The following is a 19,873-nucleotide window of genomic DNA, read 5'->3' on the forward strand; positions in this document are numbered from 1 at the left end:
TTGGTGATTCACCTGCTTTCATTGCTTGTGAGGGCTTTGTGAAAATGAACAGTAGATGATGCTTGTGCAGGGGATTTATTCAAGGCTGCCTGCTTTGACCGATGCTCCAGTTTTACTTCTTTCAAGTCCAGCTCATGGTGGCTTCTTCTCAGGCCATCTGTGGTAAGGTCTGCCAGCAATCAGCGGATGGTGGTGGGTTTCCTCAGGTTCTGCCCAGTTCTCACCATACGAGTAAAACACCAATCAGATAAATAAATGAATATTACTTCATTTAATTCCATCGGGTAACTGACTTTTGTTTCCCAGGGTATTCTTATGTTCAAAAAGATTTTTAAAGCCCAACTCTTGTGGCGGCACATATGTTGGATATTGGGGTAATCTAGAATTGATCTGTTTGAGTTTTAGGCTAGAAGATTGAGGAATTCTGTATGCATATCTGATGCTTTTGTGTTTGACAGGAGGACAGGTGTGTGGCGAAGACGACTTTCTCTGCTCTGATGGCTTCTGCATAGAGCAGCGCTACCGCTGTGATGGAGAGAGGGACTGCAACGACAACTCGGATGAGGATCCCGTCCTGTGCATCAATGTCACCACAACAACACTGGCTCCTCCCCCTGGTAACAACTTCTCATGAATTTGTGTTTGCATGGAGCGTTAAGGGGCTGCATGTACCATCACAAAACTCAATAAATCAATTTTTAGCTCACCTGTACGAAGTAAGGAGAGGTACTGTGATAGGGGGACCAGAAACCATTGATGGCAGTGTCGGTGTCCAGCTTGTTGGCCAATCATAGTTACAGTGGCCATCCATCGTACACAGATAACCAATCATCGGTAGCAATTTGCATAGCAAAGACCAAGAAAGTTTTTTTTACCACATAGCTTAACATTTCCTCCGCTGTTCAGAGTTGCAATTGCCACCCATAGTACATGGATTGCCAAATGCAGTTTGTGATTTACAAATTAAAGATCTCTGCAGTGAATTTATGCTCAAGCTGCCCACAGTGTCTTTCACCACCACAATGATTTACAACCCCATAACATATGAAGTCACTGCCCTGCAATCCTTACGCATCCGATAAACGATCAGAGTTGTGACAGTTTAATAATTTTGGCCTTTCTTGTTGATTTAATGGCAAGATCTTAGCACTGTGTAATTAGAGAATACTCTCTGTATAGCAGTGTCAGTCTACTGTTTGGTTTAGAGGTCAATATTTGAATGTATCACATGACTTGAACGTTATGCAGTTTTATGAACTGCTCAGTCAGGCGAGCTACAGGTAGTCTTGGATTGCTTTTATAAGAACTGGTACAGTGAGATATCATTGAGCTGTCTCTGGGTAATCTGGGGAAGTGTGTGCGGTAGCAAGTTCTGAATAGTAGACTTGAAAGAAAGAAGACCAACTCACTTGAAAATACCTTGCAGTTAAATACAGGATTGTTGACAAAGAAATAGGAAGTAAAAGATAGAAGGGAAATCTTCGCAGGCCGGTTTGTGTGCTGAACTGATGTTGAGGACGGCCTGCGTGCTGGGGATGTCTGACTAAACCTAGATGCATAAATACAGTGGCATATGCAAAAGCTGTTGTGACTGTGAGTCTTTACTGGTCAACTGTCCCAGAAGAAAGAGCTGTTTTAAACGCGTGTAGGAAAATCATGATGAAACCTAAACTACATATACAATGTTTCAACGGAGTAATAACTAATATAAGAACAATGAGACAATGCATACGGTTATACCTTAATCACTGATAAGGTGTGACCAGGTAAAGGATGATTGGAGTTGACAACTGACTGACATATGCTTAGTTCTGTTAAAGAATTGTGACAACACTCACTCACTCACTTATGCCTAACCTAAGTGACACATCAGTTTACTGGGAATATGAGAAGGGTGAAAGCGAATGCAATAAGTTCATGTCTTATGTGGGCATGTGTAAACTACTGGGCACACATGGAAGTATTGGCGATATATGTAACTCTAGCATAGACCAAGGTAATAGATGTCATGAATGTAAAATACAGTGTGCATTCAACTATCAAAGTAGCAGCAAGAATGATTAAACCTATCATTATCTTAAGGCAGCTCGGCCAAATGGGATCAAAACTTTTCACAACTTGGGAGCGAAATTGTTTAGTTTAAACAAAACAAGGTAATAATCATTATCAAGATTATTAAATATTTATCCATGTTGCTACTGATTACCAATGAGGGAATTAAAATATAAGACATATGGATTATTGACATTCAGTTGGGGCTGCCATTTTGTCACATGATCGAAACAGAGTGGGGCTCTGACCCATCCCACGGTCCAGGATTTTATTAAATTTTTTTTTTTTTATTTAGCATCAAAAATACATACACCTCTACAAACAAACTTTGTCTAGTATTGAGACAAACACATTTACAAACAAACACGTATAACAACTAGACATAAACGAATCAAGACAAACAGGAATACACCCATACGAACATTAAACAAGATGATAGAACGGAACATAGATTCGGACTGAACAAATAGGCCTGATCTTATCATACTTTTGTTTGTTAGACACCTGTGAAAAAGGTCTTCATTTCATTTCAAATTATCCCTTGACCCAGGCCACAGCTGAGGATTATCATACCTGTGACTGGCTGTATACAAAGGTCACTTTGTAACTAAATGGTTCAAGCGGACTCTACAAATATTACTTTAAAAGCTACAGCACATGCACCAAAGTATTAAAGGTGATAACATTACAATATCATGTAACGTGTTGAAGTTACCAGTGGAAATATTCGATTGATCATAGTCCAAAGATGGGAAGTAGTGAATTCAGAAAATTTCAATGTTTTGCTGATTAACATCTTAATAATACACTAGAACACTAAGGTAAACTTTTTGATGTCAACTCCATGGTCAGTTACACAAAAGATGAGGAAGAAGGGGGAGAATATGTACATACATGTATATATATATATATATATATATATATATATATATATATATATATACACCCAATTGTTTGACACAAAAATTAAAATACATGTCCAATGGTCCCACATGACTCTATTTAATAAATAATTAAAATACATACTGTTCATGCTACCATTCTGGGGGCCTCCAGGGCCATACTGTTACCTAGACGCTAAATACAGTGGCTTACACAAAAGTTCCTGTGACATATTCTTTACTGATGGGCTCTCCTAGGAGAAAGAGGGGGACTTCTGTCTCTAACCCCCCTAGGACACCAGATAGGTATTAAATCTAAAATCTTGTTTGTTTTCAGTTTTCTGCACATTCCGACATTCCTTATGCACACACTGTCCCCATGTATTAAACTAGAACATTTGCCAAATATTCGTGTTTCTAAATTTTTTCTTCCAGTTCGTATGTTTTTATCCTTGTAGAGTTTTGCAGTTCTGACATGTTCCGCTGTGAGTCGGGTCACTGCATACCGTGGACATCCATGTGTGACGGAGCCGAGGACTGTCCGAACGGCTCTGATGAAGGAGGACTCTGTGGTGAGAAATATTGATACTGACATTCACAAAAAAACGTGATTTTTCATTGAATCAGTTCAGAGCACATAACACACATTGCAACAGATTTTTTGATTTATTATTTTATTTGATTGTTGTTTTATGCCGTACTCAAGAATATTTCACATATAGGACAGCAGTCAGCATTACGGTGGAAGGAAACGGCACTGAAACTTTGTAGGACTTAATTGGTTTGCTGTGCTTTGTAATATGTATGTACATGTGTAACCTTTATAGGTGATGAAACATTTCCAGATGGTGGCTTAATAACTGCCAAAATATTGAGCACAAAATACATGAGCCTTATTTGAGTAGTTTACATGTGTTAGTCCCCAGCAGGTACCAGAGAGTACACGTATTCTCCTCCTCTGTCCTTTAGTCACAAGTCTTTCAACGAGGTTCATCATATGAAATGAAACTTGATACAAGTCTTAACCAGGAGGACTTAGACGTTGAGTTTCAGATCACTTCATCAATCTTACACGTTAGCTATTATTCTGACAGCTCAACCCAGCATGGAGAAAAGCAAGATGTACTATCACAGTGCTGTTAAATGTTTGTGTTCTTTTGGTGTGCTTCATTTTTCCTGATGTCATACATTGAGTAGTTTGTTTGGCACCCGCCTGTTTTTTGTGTCCCCAGAGTCTGCCTGTGTGGATTCGTCCTGTAACCATGTCTGTATGCCTACCCCTACTGGTTCCCTGTGTAGGTGCCATGAAGGATTCACCATGTTGTCTGACAATGTCACCTGTATAGGTAAGCGCATTGACCATGTTGTCTGACAGTGTCACCGGTATAGGTAAGCCCATTGATCGTGTTGTCTGACAGTGTCACCTGTATAGGTAAGCCCATTGACCATGTTGTCTGACAGTGTCACCTGTATAGGTAATCCCATTGACCATGTTGTCTGACAGTGTCACCTGCATAGGTAATCCCATTGACCATGTTGTCTGACAATGTCACCGGTATAGGTAAGCCCATTGACCATGCTGTCTGACAATGTCACCGGTATAGGTAAGCCCATTGACCATGTTGTCTGACAGTGTCACCTGTATAGGTAAGCCCATTGACCATGTTGTCTGACAATGTCACCGGTATAGGTAAGCCCATTGACCATGCTGTCTGACAGTGTCACCTGTATAGGTAAGCCTATTGATCATGTCTGACAATGTCACCTGTATAGGTAAGCCCATTGATCATGTTTTCTGACAGCGTCACCTGTATAGGTAAGCCCATTGACCATGCTGTATGACAATGTCACCTGTATAGGTAAGCCCATTGATCATGTCTGACAATGTCACCTGTCTAGGTAAGCCCATTGATCAAGATTCCACTTGAATACTTAATTTTTCACACATAATAATTGCAGGGTTTGTACATTTTAAACATTTCAAACTTCCAGGCCACGTGAAGAAATATATTTTATAGCATCAAGGCATTGCTGCAAAGAATTCTAATATTCAATGTTATTTAAGGCCTGGAAGAGATATTTTGTGATTCCAGACTTCCCAGTGTTTTCAGAGCCCTGTACAAACCCTGTAATTGTGGTAATTCCATGCCGCAGTCCTAGAAGGAAGCACTCTTAAATGTTATCTATGCATGCATCATTGCAAAAAGTAGCTGAGCATTATGAAACTTTTTTATTTTAAGAATAAGGGGCCTCCGTGGCTCAGTTGGTTAGTGCGCTAGCACAGTGTAAAGACCCAGGAGCCTCTCACCAATGCGGTCACCGTGAGTTCAAGCCCAGCTTATGCTGGCTTCCTCTCCAGCCGTATGTGGGAAGGTTTGTCAGCAACCTGCGGATGATTGTGGGTTTCCCCCGAGGTGTTCCTGGTTTCCACCCACCATAATGCTGGCCGTTGTCGTATAAGTGAAATATTCTTGAGTACGGCGTAAAACACAAATGAAATAAATAAAGAAATATTTTAAGAATAAAGATACAAGAAAGCATTTTTATTGATTTAATTCTTTGAATTTTGCATTTACTTAATCCTTTAGGCCTTGCCAATTTAAATGTTTGTTTTATTGGCAGAATGAATTTTTTTCTTTTTTTTTTTTTTCAGTTTTGTCGGAAAGAAAACTAGAAAGTCATCTAATTTTAGGAAAATGTGCCAGACTTTCCAGACTGTTGTTCCTGTTATAAATGTACTTAAGTGATTTGGAAAAACTTAAACAATCATTAAGCATTAAGGTCCAACAAAACAAAAATGTGGATTTTTATGTTTGTTTTTATTCTATTTTTAGATTGTTTTAGTGTTGGCTCGTGCGTGAAAAAAAGAAAAACAAAACCAAATGAAATTGGTGTTGTGTTAATTTGTCTTGATGCAGAGTTAGATTTATATAGTCAAGAATTACAACTCTATCGATGCACATTGTCAACTTTAAACATGAGGCAAAGATAGCACTTAAGGCAAAGTGAAGAAAGGATTCAAACTTCTAAAGAGCAAACTTTCAGTTTGTAGAAATAATCAAACAGTTGTTAGATATGCACATTAACAGCGTTACAAAGTGGTATGGACTAGTGCTAAGACTTTCCTCTCTCTTCACAGATCAAGATGAATGTGCTGTCAGTGTTCCACTTTGTAGTCAGATGTGTGTTAACACCGAAGGATCCTTCTCCTGTAGGTGTGCTGAAGGATACAGCCTGACCAGTGACAACAGAGGCTGTAAGGCCATGGGTAGGTCATGGTAGGTTATGTGGAGTCAGATGTGTGTTTACACCGAAGGATCCTTCTCCTGTAGGTGTGCTGAAGGATACAGCCTGACCAGTGACAACAGAGGCTGTAAGGCCATGGGTAGGTTATGTGGAGTCAGATGTGTGTTAACACCGAAGGATCCTTCTCGTGTAGGTGTGCTGAAGGATACAGCCTGACCAGTGACAACAGAGGCTGTAAGGCCATGGGTAGGTTATGTGTAGTCAGATGTGTGTCCACACCGAAGGATCCTTCTTGTGTAGGTGTGCTGAAGGATACAGCCTGACCAGTGACAACAGAGGCTGTAAGGCCATGGGTAGGTTATGTGTAGTCAGATGTGTGTCCACACCGAAGGATCCTTCTTGTGTAGGTGTGCTGAAGGATACAGCCTGACCAGTGACAACAGAGACTGTAAGGCCATGGGTAGGTTATGAGTAGTCAGATGTGTGTTTACACCGAAGGATCCTTCTTGTGTAGGTGTGCTGAAGGGTACAGCCTGACCAGTGACAACAGAGGCTGTAAGGTTATGGGTAGGTCATGGTAGGTTATGTGGAGTCAGATGTGTGTTTACACCGAAGGATCCTTCTTGTGTAGGTGTGCTGAAGGAAACAGCCTGACCAGTGACAACAGAGGCTGTAAGGTCATGGGTAGGTCATGGGTAGGCTATGTGTAGTCAGATGTGTGTCCACACAGATGGATCCTTCTTTTGTAGGTGTGCTGAAGGAAACAGCCTGACCAGTGACAACAGAGGCTGTAAGGTCATGGGTAGGTCATGGTAGGCTATGTGTAGTCAGATGTGTGTCCACACAGATGGATCCTTCTCCTGTAGGTGTGCTGAAGGATACAGCCTGACCAGTGACAACAGAGGCTGTAAGGCCATGGGTAGGTTATGTGTAGTCAGATGTGTGTCCACACCGAAGGATCCTTCTTGTGTAGGTGTGCTGAAGGATACAGCCTGACCAGTGACAACAGAGACTGTAAGGCCATGGGTAGGTTATGAGTAGTCAGATGTGTGTTTACACCGAAGGATCCTTCTTGTGTAGGTGTGCTGAAGGATACAGCCTGACCAGTGACAACAGAGGCTGAAAGGTCATGGGTAGGTTATGAGTAGTCAGATGTGTGTTTACACCGAAGGATCCTTCTCCTGTAGGTGTGCTGAAGGGTACAGCCTGACCAGTGACAACAGAGGCTGTAAGGTCTTGGGTAGGTCATGGTAGGTTATGTGGAGTCAGATGTGTGTTTACACCGAAGGATCCTTCTTGTGTAGGTGTGCTGAAGGAAACAGCCTGACCAGTGACAACAGAGGCTGTAAGGTCATGGGTAGGTCATGGGTAGGCTATGTGTAGTCAGATGTGTGTCCACACAGATGGATCCTTCTTTTGTAGGTGTGCTGAAGGAAACAGCCTGACCAGTGACAACAGAGGCTGTAAGGTCATGGGTAGGTCATGGTAGGCTATGTGTAGTCAGATGTGTGTCCACACAGATGGATCCTTCTCCTGTAGGTGTGCTGAAGGAAAGGGGCTGACCAGTGACAACAGAGGCTGTAAGGCCATGGGTAGATCATGGTAGGCTATGTGTAGTCAGATGTGTGTCCACACAGATGGATCCTTCTTTTGTAGGTGTGCTGAAGGAAACAGCCTGACCAGTGACAACAGAGGCTGTAAGGTCATGGGTAGGTCATGGTAGGCTATGTGTAGTCAGATGTGTGTCCACACAGATGGATCCTTCTTTTTTTAGGTGTGCTGAAGGAAACCGCCTGACCAGTTACAACAGAGGCTGCAAGGCCATGGGTAGGTTATGTGGAGTCAGATGTGTCCACACAGATGGATTCTTCTTTTGTAGGTGTGCTGAAGGAAACCGCCTGACCAGTAACAACAGAGGCTGTAAGGCCATGGGTGGGTCATGGTGGTCTATGTGGAGTCAGATGTGTGTCCACACAGATGGATTCTTCTTTTGTAGGTGTGGTGAAGGAAACCGCCTGACCAGTAACAACAGAGGCTGTAAGGCCATGGGTAGGTCATGGGTAGGCTATGTGTAGTCAGATGTGTGTCCACACAGATGGATCCTTCTTTTGTAGGTGTGGTGAAGGAAAACGCCTGACCAGTAACAACAGAGGCTGTAAGGCCGTGGGTAGGCCTTTGTAGGTTATGCGCAGTCAGATTTATGTGTCAACAGGTGGAAAGCCTGAAGATCTTGGTGGCTTTTTTCCCACTGTAGTGCTGGCTGCAGTCCCATAAATTCAATATTAGCGTAAACACCAATCAAATATATATCAATAAATTAACTACCTCCATAGCCAGACGTTTTAGGTAAGAACAAACATGTGTGATAGGATCCAAACGTTTAGAGCAAAATTAGAATCCCAAGCAACATAATGTGTATCCCAATATACAAGGTGCTTGCACGGGGAATTTTCCCTCTCTAAATATTTTTGGGGCCTTGGTGTCTACAAATGGTTGACAGTTGACGCTAGTGTGGCGGCGTCCACTCTCTGACCTGAGTATGTTGATGACCACTTTCTTCACCAAATTCATTTGTGGCATGGATGTCATACTTGCCAAAGGTTGGTGGCTTTAATATTTGGGCTCGCTGTGAGTTCAAGCCCAGCTTATGCTGGCTTCCTCTCTGGCCGTAAGTGGGAAGGTCTGCCAGCAACCTGCGAATGGTCGTGGGTTTCCACCCACCATAATGCTGGCTGCCGTCGTATAATTGAAATATTCTTGAGTATGGCGTAAAACACCAATGAAATAAATAAATAATATTCAGACACTCCGCTTGAGATTCCCTCTGAAGCACAAATTTGTCCTTCCGTCGTGTATATGTGGTAAATTGGTGTTACATACATGTTTCATGCACATAGTGCACACAAGTTCATTTACATGTCTTGAAAAATGCCGGCATGGAGCAACTCTCATTTGGGACAAACCTTGAAAGGGAGGAAAATTTAGAAATGTGTGTTTATCGTTGCTCTGACCAGGTATAAGATCTTTGATTTTCAGTTCAGGAATATGGCAAACCTATTTTATTTAGTAGAAACTTTATATAACATCACACAACATCCTACATGCAGTGTACATACACTGGAGGTTATCTACACAAACAGCAAAATCTCAAGATGCACTTGTGTGTGTATGCACATTGTATTTCTGTATATGAATACAAGCTAAATTTTTTTATTGACATTTATTTTCAGAAAGCCGGCCAACTATCCTTCTTGGTCGTCTGCATGAAATTGTGAATCTGACGGAGAATGGACATAGTATGCAGGAGGTCATTACCGACATCAAAGGGGAGGTAACCTCGCTGGACATTAATGTGCACACTGGGGATATATACTGGACAAACTCTCTGGTAAGCCATTTTGTTCTGTGGTAGTTGGTTTTTCTAAAATGGCTGCAACAATCTCTGTTTATACCAATATGGGGCGCGATCAGAATAGCAGTCTGGTTATGCTTTAGAAATTCATTTCATATTTCGTAAGCTGATTCGTATTGATTTTGTAAATGGTTATTATTTAAACTTGGTCTGTTTTCAGTTTGTACATAGAATTCTGAGTAGAAATGCAAAATTTCTGTGAACAGGAATTTCAAGCTCCAGATTCCTACTTTAAACTGAGGCTTATTTACTCAAATATCTGGTTTCTCTGGTAACCGACTAGATTAATTGCAAGTTTGCATGACGGATGTGAGATACATTCTCTGTAAACTAGACTGATGGAATAGAATTTCTGGTTTCTATGGCAAGGGCCTGAAAACCGCTTGTTTCACACGATGCTACCAACTTTGGTAAACAAACCTTGCGGAGATAAAGTACATGCAGCAGTTTGAAGTTAATAAGATTTCCGGTTTCTAAAGCAACCAATTCATTAAAAATAACAGATTACAATTCCAGACTTTCATACTTTTAAGTGCTAATTCAGTCCCGAAAGAAACCAGACAAAAATATTGAAGTGATCTGAAAGGTACCCTATGGAAAAGAACTAACATGGTTGAAAAAAAATTTATGATGAATAGCTCTCTTTGACCCCTATAAGTGCAGAATCCTCAAAAACAAAATCTTCAGCAGTTTCCGTAAAATTTGTCTGATGTGATGTAGTAATATTTCTTATTTGACCATGAATTGGGCAGGTAGGATGTTGAGAAAGACAGTTAGGCTGGAGTGACATCATGTGGTCTTGAAAGTACGTTATTTGTTGCTATACATCAGCAATAGGCGACGATGATTGTCCTTCAATGACATCAAATCAGGTAAAATTAGAAACAATGGGAAAGGGTATTATCCTCCAAGACTAACAGCAGTTTTTAATACAATTCAATTTCTTTACTATTTAAGAAAGTAATTCAGACTATTTGGATCCTGGTCATCTATATTTAAGACATACAGGTCTTGACACGGTAGTAGCTCTTCAAGAAGGGATGATTGGATTGTCACACTTAGTTGATTATTTTTACCCTGGATATAGTGGAAGGCTCATAATTGTATAGGATCTTGGCACTTTGATGCCAGACATTCCCATAACCGAGAACTGAGATGGGCAAGTCGTAAACCCCCTTCCTGCCTGCAGCAAAGCTGTCCCAAGCTCTGAACTCTTGTAACGCCTAGGTTAGGATGATTTGTACTGCTATGTTTTACAACTCGTCATAAAGTAAATAAAGTGACTGTGTACAAAAAAACAAACAAAAACAACAACAGCTTTGCTCGCTTCCCTTACATCATAATGCTGACCAATGCCGTAGAAGTGAAATACATTGTATTCTTGAGTATGGCATAAAACACCAATTAAATAACAAAAGAAAAACACTAACAAACTCATTTGATGAACTTTAACTTACAGGTAAACTGTTTTTTTATCAAAAGTAAGCAAACTGTTTTTTATCAAAAATAAGCTCTTCAGAATATCACGAACTTGTTATTCTGAGGAAACATTTAAAGCCTGTATGATCCTATCCACAGGTTTGCTTTAAATCTTCAACCTTTTCAGCCCCTCAAGTACTTTTAAGAGTGGAATGTATGTATACAATTATTATGCAAATGATGCTGAGAATGATTTGTTTGTGTCATTAAAGATGCAAGCTTCACAAACTGGGTGAATGATTTCTCTACACTCCATAGTTCTCTCAGAATGCTCCAAAATATTGGTTGCAAAGGCGGTTGAAAAGGTTGAAGAATAAGGTAGATAAATAAATCAGACAGAAGAAAAAACTAACGCATTTCATGAATTTTAATGTACATATAAACTTCTTTTTGTATCACAAGTAAGCTCTTCAGAATATCACAGTTTTATTATTCTGAGGAAACCCTGTAAGATCTTATCCACGGGTTAGATACTGTGCATATTTCCAAGGATTTTCCATCCTTTTTAAGGAAATATACATAAAATAAAAAATGCTTCAGCACAAAATATGCACCGAACCAATTCGACAGTCAGATAATCATGATGATTGTATGTCCTTGTGTACTTACTCTCATGGGGAAATAAGTCATGATTGTTCATCCTTTAAACTAGGCATAGACTTCAGGCTGCTGAGTTCCCAAAGCTGGAAATTTGTCAGGTGACAGTTTCTCCGACGCATTTGGCATGTTCTTTCGGAATGTTATTTAACCACGATCTTTCCAGACAGGCAATAAAAATAGCCTTTCTAGTCTTCATACGTGGTTTTGACATGGGTCATCCATAACCTATGAGGGTAAAACTGTCTTTCTTTCAACGTGTTGGTATTTGTAAATCCGCAAACGTAATGGTGAAGTTGTTACTACCAAAAGCTCAGCAGGAAGACAAACAGTGCTAGGCAGAAAAAACTGCTACTTCGTGCAGATTGATAGAGGTGATGGTAAAAAGTGGCCGTCATACAGTGCCTGTCAATCGTCCGTAACACGGTAAAGGAGAAATTTTAGGTTATTTAGGTTATGTGGCCTAGTGGTAAAGAATGCTTGCCTTTCAGTTTCTTGGTCAGTTAATTTGCGGGTTCTCCCTTTCTGTGGGGCGCTGATGACAATGAGAGGAGGTGGCTTATCTTTTAATCCCTTGAGGTGGTGCTTGTGTGTGAAACAGGACGTTGAGCAATTCTTGCGTCAAAAATGCATTGTAGCACAAGGTCTACAATGTTTACAGTTTATCCGTTTCTGTTGTAACATACAGGGTTCAAAAAGATGTGATCATAATGAGCTAGGAAAGGAATGTTTGATGTTAGTAAAATTACTTCAAGGTCCTACTGCCAGGTGTTTTACAGGTGCCATTTAAGTGCTAGTTTTGCAGTTTGTACACTCTGATGTACGTTGAAGACCATTTGTCTTCTATTGCATGTCAGAATTTTCTTCTGTAAGCTTGTCAAAGGTTCGCACCTCTGAGCAGTCCTGTTTCCTGTACCCATAAAACTGACAACCAAAATACAAGTGAAAACTGTTAAGAGTATGAATGCCTACACATGTAACTTACTCACAGTGGTTTATAGGGATTGCTTTAGCTAAATGGCATACACGTTTTGTATCAGGTCCATACTTGTCACAAATTCAGATATGGCTACTGTTAAAATGTTTTGCTCTAGGAAGTTTAAAATTGGGAGACTGATGATTCTTTACTGCAGTAGACTACAGTCTACCAATCATAATTCAAGAGACATTCTGAAGAGACAGTGAATTTAAGGAATGCATGAAAATGAAATCTAAAAAAAAAAAACAAAATTCAAATTGGGTTTTAAAGGAAATGAAGAAAGTTATTGTGAATACAAAGTTTTATGTGAACTACGGTATTAAGTGTTAGTACACTGGTGGTTAAAAACTATTTGGCCCCACCCTGCTTCTGGCATCTCATCCTATACTGTTGGGTGTTGCACTGGTATCCTGAATCTCCATATCCTTCAAATCCACACTTTCCTTCAAATCTGCATTCTCCACATTCACATCCTCAGAATCCACACTCTCCACATTTCGCATCCTTCAAATCTGCATTCTCCACATTCGCATCCTTCAAATCTGCATTCTCCACATTCGCATCCTTCAAATCCGTATTCTCCACATTTCGCGCCCTCAGTATCCAATCTCCACATTCGCGTCCTCAGTATGCACACTCTCCACAAACTCATCCTCCGAAACCGCACTCTCTATATTCACATCCAAATCCGCACTCTCCAAATTCATGCCCTCCAAATCCACATCACTGGCATCCTCACCAGCCTGTGTGAAACGAATATAGTTTATTTTATGCGAGGGACAAACAGTGTAACAGTACACGTATCTGCCAGAGTAGATTAACATTAAGGCTTTGTGGTGATGTCCTTTGTGCTGTGAAGTTGCCCGAAGGCATCATGGTTTAGATCAGTACATTTTGACACGTATATTATTATTGTTTAAAGTACTGTGTAAAACACAAATATTTCCAGAAATATTTAATTTAGAGGATTACTGTAATTCAACCTTTCTGCATTTGTTCGAGGTGTTTATTCAAGCATATTCTGAGGACATTATTCTGTGCAGACTGATAAAATTACACTTTTTGTAAAGTCCTGAAATTGACCAACCCAATCAATGTGATTTTGTCTCAAAATCAGTTTAAAGTTTGTGTTAACCCCACTGCGCATTCACTTGCGAAAAGGTTGAAGAAATTCAGAAATCTTCTGTGGATTATTTTGATGATACTAACAGGTACACCTATATACCTCTCCATATTAAGATGCATTCATTTGCAGCACCGCATCACAAAGGGATGTCCCCCCTTGAAGTTGTAACGTTGAAACTTGCAACGTCCATATTAAATTTCAGAGCTGTTCAGATGGCTTCAACTTCAGCTTGTAATATCAAGATATCAGAAATGCGCACCGTTTTGTATTTGATTATTTGAAACCTATCATTTCTCCACAAAAAAAAATCCTACTTTTATAACCCCTGCAGCACAATCCTCAATTGTTAATGCTGGTCTGGTTATTGGAATACAGAACTGCCAAAGTATAGATGTAAGTCTGGATTTATCTTGTGCTTTAAAGAGAAAAGCATCGACTTAGTTTTGGAAGGGCTGAATTCAACTTGCCAGTTTTTTGTGCCGCAGAAATATTTTCTCAAGATCCTCATTCAAAATAGTAGCATGTAATGGGTTGACAACAGTTACGCAAACAATGAATAGTTAGCAAATAGCCTTGCGTTACAATTAAGGTCAACAGTGATGTTGTTTATGTACACCAGAAACAACAATGGAACCAGGACGGACCCTTGTGGGGCCATTGCTGGAACAGCCTTTTGGGTCTGATGTTATTCCATTTATGACAACGGATTGTCTTCTGTCAGACAGGTACTTCCAATCCAGAACATGCCAATAGGGTCTGATTTATAAAGAAGGCCTCTGTCATACTCTGTCAAATGCTTTTGTGATATCGCAAAAGACGGCCCTGACCTCTTGACCCTTGTTGATGGCATTGACAATATAGTGATAAATGTCAAGCAGCTGATACGCAGTGCTATCACCGGGTATAAATCCGGAATGGGCACTTGATAACAATGGATTTCTTGCCTTTTCTGTGAAGTGGCAGAACGTTTGCTGTTTTTAACAAATTAGGCATTTTCTTATGATTCAAGCACTAATTAGTATTAGGTAATTTTGTCAGTGGTACTTCTGGTATTGAGTAAAGTTGTCAGTCGGAACTTGTGGTTTTTAATGTTAGATTCCCTAGAAAATCCGACCTGCATGCGTCGTTTACATTTAGATTTGACGACACATTGTGTGTATCATTTGTGGTAAGGACTATAAATTCTAGGCTATTTCCAAGACATTGGAGTGGTGGGAGAACAATGTCGGTGTTTGGGATAGTAGCACATTCAATATGGAAGTCATTAAAAATATTTGTAATTCTTTTAGGGTCGCTCTCAATGTTTCCATTGTAAGACTTGTCTGGGAAAGCCATGCAAGCATTATTTTCTTTCATCAAACATTTTACCAGTTTCCACCAGTCCTTGGAACCTAATCTCAAATCAGAAATATTTCTGTTTAAACTACTATCATAATCACATTTGGTTTTCCTCAATTTTGATACTGTAAAGTACTTATTATTCGCTGGAATTTATTTTCGCGGATTTTCTCCAAAAATATCTTCACGGGAATTAATTTTCGCCTATTTAAGAGAAAACTGAAAAAGAAATCTTAAAACCTTAAAATTTTCCAAGAATAATATGGCCAAAATTATTCAAGCACGTCAAACGGGTATCATCATTAGTGGTTTTAATCCTCCTTTGTTTCCTGCGGTGTCGCTAATCCTCGTGATCTGGATCAGAGATTAAAACAATGGGGGATGGATTATAACTATGTATAACAGGGATGTTTTGAGTTAATACCTTTTTTTTATCATTGAAGGTAAAAATGGTTCTCCTGAATCATGTGACTTGTGAAAAATGATAGGCAACCTTTATTGAAACTGATTTACCCATTATTGGTCTCGGTGTGTTCCACAGGCACTAATGGAAACTTTTTCCTACCTATAGCAGTACAAGAGTTCTTATTTAACAGTGCATGTTACTGTGTAACAATGACTTTAGTGCATTTTTACATGCTTTTCTCTTCTGGAAAAGTTGGCTCTCTGATGCTGTTCCAGTTGTCTATAGTGCCATCGTCTTCATCGATGACTTGGCAAACATGTCTTCATGTGGATTGAATCCTGACACATAGCCAACTTTGGTTAAATTTCGGATACAACTGAACAGAACAATAAACAAGACATCTTGCTTTTAACTCACAACAAGACAGTACTTTAACTTGTGTATATTTATTGATTTCATTGGACATCACAGCCAATTGTTTAGATAATGCCACACTGTGACGCTATGAGTTTAGGGCCATTGGAGTTATACGTAGGCAGCTCTGCCAGAAACTTGCGGATGCTCATGGGTTTGTACCCATGCTTGACCCGGTTTCCTCCCAACTTAAAGCTGGCTGTCATGGTAGAAGTGAAATTTTCTGGAGTATGGCTTGATTGTTGCTTAGGTATTTTTCACTTCTACGATTAGTAAGATTTATGGGTAGAGGACACTGAAGTGCCCAGCATAAACCACTGACCTTTGGCAAGTTACTGGCGAACCTTCACCACATATAGGTGGAAAACAAGTGGTCTTCAGCGACCCATATACTGTGCAAACGACCTCATGAGCATTGTTGACTGCTTACTGTTAGTGAGACCACACAAACACTGAAAGTGGGGAAATCTAAACCTGTAAATAGACTTGACAATAGAATTAAATGGAGTTCTGTGTCATATTCAAGAGTGATACTTATGACAGTGACCAGCATAATGGTGAGAGGAAACCCGCGGAAACCGTTGGATACCCACAACCATTCGCTCCTGGGTCACTGTGCAGTGCTACCATGCTAACCACTAGGCCATGGAGTCCAAGAGACTTAGAATAAGCTGTATGGATAAATCACTGGTTTAATACCTCTTGTCTCTTCATCCAGAGAGCCATATTTTTGCGCTATTCTTGTGTTGGAGGTAATTGGCTTTTGAGGTTTTTTTGGCAAACACCAAAATAGATGTTGCAATGCAAACAGATGGTGCAGGAGAAAACTTTGTTTTCCCCCCTGCCTGATCAAATCTGGGCTTAGTCTACTTGAATGGGGGCATCCTTAAGCGCTGACAAGTAGTGGACAGATCCATCTGGTTTCTTTTGAATGTAGACTCCCAGCTGAATGCTTGAAGGTTCTCCAGTGTTATGTTGGCCTTTACCCAACTTTTCTTGTCTCGAGATAGGGACATCATATCACATCTTACTAAAATCGAGAGAACAACAGCAATAATGTCTGAATGCAGGAATTTTTGCCAGGGCTCTTGTTAATACAGTGCTGTTATTTTGATATGCGAAGATATTCCATTGCCTCTTTTCTCGTTCCCTTGTTGGCAGGTTTCTTTGCATAAAGGAAAATAACGACAAAACATTGTAAATGACCTTTCAATATGTCCCCTGGGGTTGCCCTTTTCATGACCCCCCCTCCCCTCCACCCCCTTGTCAGAAATGTCATGATAAAATGCCCAAGACGAGAATGTCCGGAAAAGGGATATAATGTCTATTAGAATCTACAGAAATATACATTCTTCAGTTTGTATCAACTATGTTGTATCAAGTTGATGGTGGTTAGTACCAGAGTGTCAGGGGAGAACCAGCAGCCTTTGGCGAGTTACTGATAAACCTTCCCATGGCATTTGATGTACTGGTATGAACACCATATTGATGGAATAGAAGGTTTTGAATGAACTTTAGATGGCCATAATTAGAATATCATTGATTGCTTATTGCCACCAAAGAGCTATTGTGATTCCCTCTCCAAGGCTAGTTTAGGAAATGCGCACCTTGTGTACATGTCACAATGATTGAAATCCAATCGCCTTTAATATGTGTGAACAATTGTAATGTAGGTGTTACAGCATAATCATTACACCTAGGTTCGTTAGTAGATCTTAATTATTTTATCATTTCAATTTCTGTTTGATGGTCAGATGTCAAGCAACGTTGTTTTAATAGTCCGATATACAATTCTGTATCCTGTACAATCCTAATGATGTATGTTGTGAAATCCTACAAGAATAGGTCTACTACATCAAAATATTTAGGGGGCCTCCGTGGCTCAGTTGGTTAGCGCGCTAGCACAGCGTAATGACCCCAGAAGTCTCCCACCAATGCCTTTGCTGTGAGTTCAAGTCCAGCTCATGCTGGCTTCCTCTCCGGCCGTACGTGGGAAGGTTTGTCAGCAACCTGCAGATGGTCGTGGGTTTCCCCTGAGCTGTGCCCGCTTTCCACCCACCATAATGCTGGCCGCCGTCGTATAAGTGAAATATTCTTGAGTCTGGCATAAAACACCAATTAAATAAATAAATAAATCAAAATATTTACACATTCTGTATGACTGGTTGAAAGTTGGAGGTCACGTGAGCACCCTTTTGTGTCTAAAACAAAATGGCCACCCAATTATAAAGCATTGGGGAAAAGGGCACTTTGAACGCTAGCACCCAGTAAGTCCCAGTTATATAAAATAACGTCAAGAAAGCTTTGCAGAAACATTCAGACTATCTGGAAAGCTGAAAATTATTCGAATCCAGTGGATACAAGATCGCTGACAGCGATTCAAAATAGGCATTTTCCTGTGTAATAACATAAGGAGGTCCGTTTTCTTCACCCAGGCCATGTGTTACTAAGGTCTCTAGCTTCGTTGGACAGACTTGAATGTATGTACGCCTACGTACACATGGTGAAGAGCAGGAGTGACTAGCTGTACTCGAGTAACATACATAGTTAGAGCCACAATCAGAACCAGATAAATGAAGATAAGTCAATCATACAAAAAGAACCAGCTCCATCAATTGTAGGACTACATAAAGCTAGATCAGTCAACCCATTCCTCTGTGATGGAATAGACCAAGAAATAAAACGTCCTAGTCATGGCTGCATGACAACAGTCGTACTGACCACACAGCCACCGGTGGATTTCTACTGAGAAACGATACTTATTTGGATTTTCATTACAAAATTGTCTGGGGCGACTGGAAATCTCTTTTTCGAGATAAAAAAAAAAAATTCTTTTTACTAATCATTTTTGCAACAGAGGGGTGCATGTGCCATCATCACTCTGGTAGAACATTAGCCAGTCAGCCATATTGGAGTCCTTTTGACATGGGGTGGTATAGCGGCAGTACTCCAGTATGGCTGCCAGAAGTGGGTCATGCAAAATTGTCTTTATAAAGATGCAAAAAAGAAATTTTTTTTATTCCTAGTAGTATAGTTAGGGCAAAAAATTTCTGTTTGAAGGCTAAAAATATAAAAGACAATTGTTTATGAACTGTTATTATATTTAGCCCTCCCCTGAATGACCAATAGGCTGGTAGATTAGTGGAACTTCGGTGCCATATGCTTATTTTTAATCATTGGTTGATTATCGCAGGGCCTGAGATACTATTGCAGGTCCTAACTAAATTGAGCCAGTCAAAAATCAGTTTAAAGCAAGTTTGATGAAAAAGCCTTTACAGTCTATTGTACACATGCACCACTTATGGCGTATCAGTGATTCTCCATCTAGAGGGGACATGTATCGGTGATTCTCCATGTAGAGGGGACACGTATCGGTGATTCTCCATCCAGACGGACACGTATCAGTGATTCTCCATGTAGAGGGGACACGTATCGGTGATTCTCCATGTAGAGGGGACACGCACTGGTGATTCTCCATCCAGAGGGACACGTATCAGTGATTCTCCATGTAGAGGGGACACGTATCGGTGATTCTCCATGTAGAGGGGACACGTATCAGTGATTCTCCATCTAGAGGGGATATGTATCGGTGATTCTCCATGTAGAGGGGGCACGTATCGGTGATTCTCCATGTAGAGGGGACACGTACCGGTGATTCTCCATCCAGACGGACATGTATTGGTGATTCTCCATGTAGAGGGGACACGTATCGGTGATTCTCCATGTAGAGGGGACACGTATCGGTGATTCTCCATCTAGAGGGGACACGTATCGGTGATTCTCCATGTAGAGGGGACACGTACTGGTGATTCTCCATCCAGACGGACACGTATCAGTGATTCTCCATGTAGAGGAGACACGTATCGGTGATTCTCCATCTAGAGGGGACATGTATCAGTGATTCTCCATGTAGAGGGGACACGTACCGGTGACTCTCCATCCA

At 40.4% G+C, this 19,873-nt stretch overlaps 1 protein-coding gene across 1 annotated transcript in view; it reads left to right on the forward strand.

Moving 5' to 3' along the window:
• The window catches only part of LOC135480962 (low-density lipoprotein receptor-related protein 2-like), a 45,792-nt gene that overhangs the window by 19,447 nt on the left and 6,472 nt on the right, over positions 1–19,873 (forward strand). The window contains exons 13-20 of the mRNA XM_064760892.1: positions 459–617; positions 3,392–3,505; positions 4,166–4,279; positions 6,073–6,211; positions 6,929–6,991; positions 7,719–7,781; positions 8,059–8,228; positions 9,410–9,567. Of these exons, the coding sequence (XP_064616962.1) occupies positions 459–617; positions 3,392–3,505; positions 4,166–4,279; positions 6,073–6,211; positions 6,929–6,991; positions 7,719–7,781; positions 8,059–8,228; positions 9,410–9,567 (980 nt within the window). The remainder of the gene's footprint in view (positions 1–458; positions 618–3,391; positions 3,506–4,165; positions 4,280–6,072; positions 6,212–6,928; positions 6,992–7,718; positions 7,782–8,058; positions 8,229–9,409; positions 9,568–19,873) is intronic.

The sequence above is a fragment of the Liolophura sinensis genome, chromosome 13 (genome assembly GCF_032854445.1).
Source record: "Liolophura sinensis isolate JHLJ2023 chromosome 13, CUHK_Ljap_v2, whole genome shotgun sequence".
Taxonomy (NCBI): Eukaryota; Metazoa; Mollusca; class Polyplacophora; order Chitonida; family Chitonidae; genus Liolophura; species Liolophura sinensis.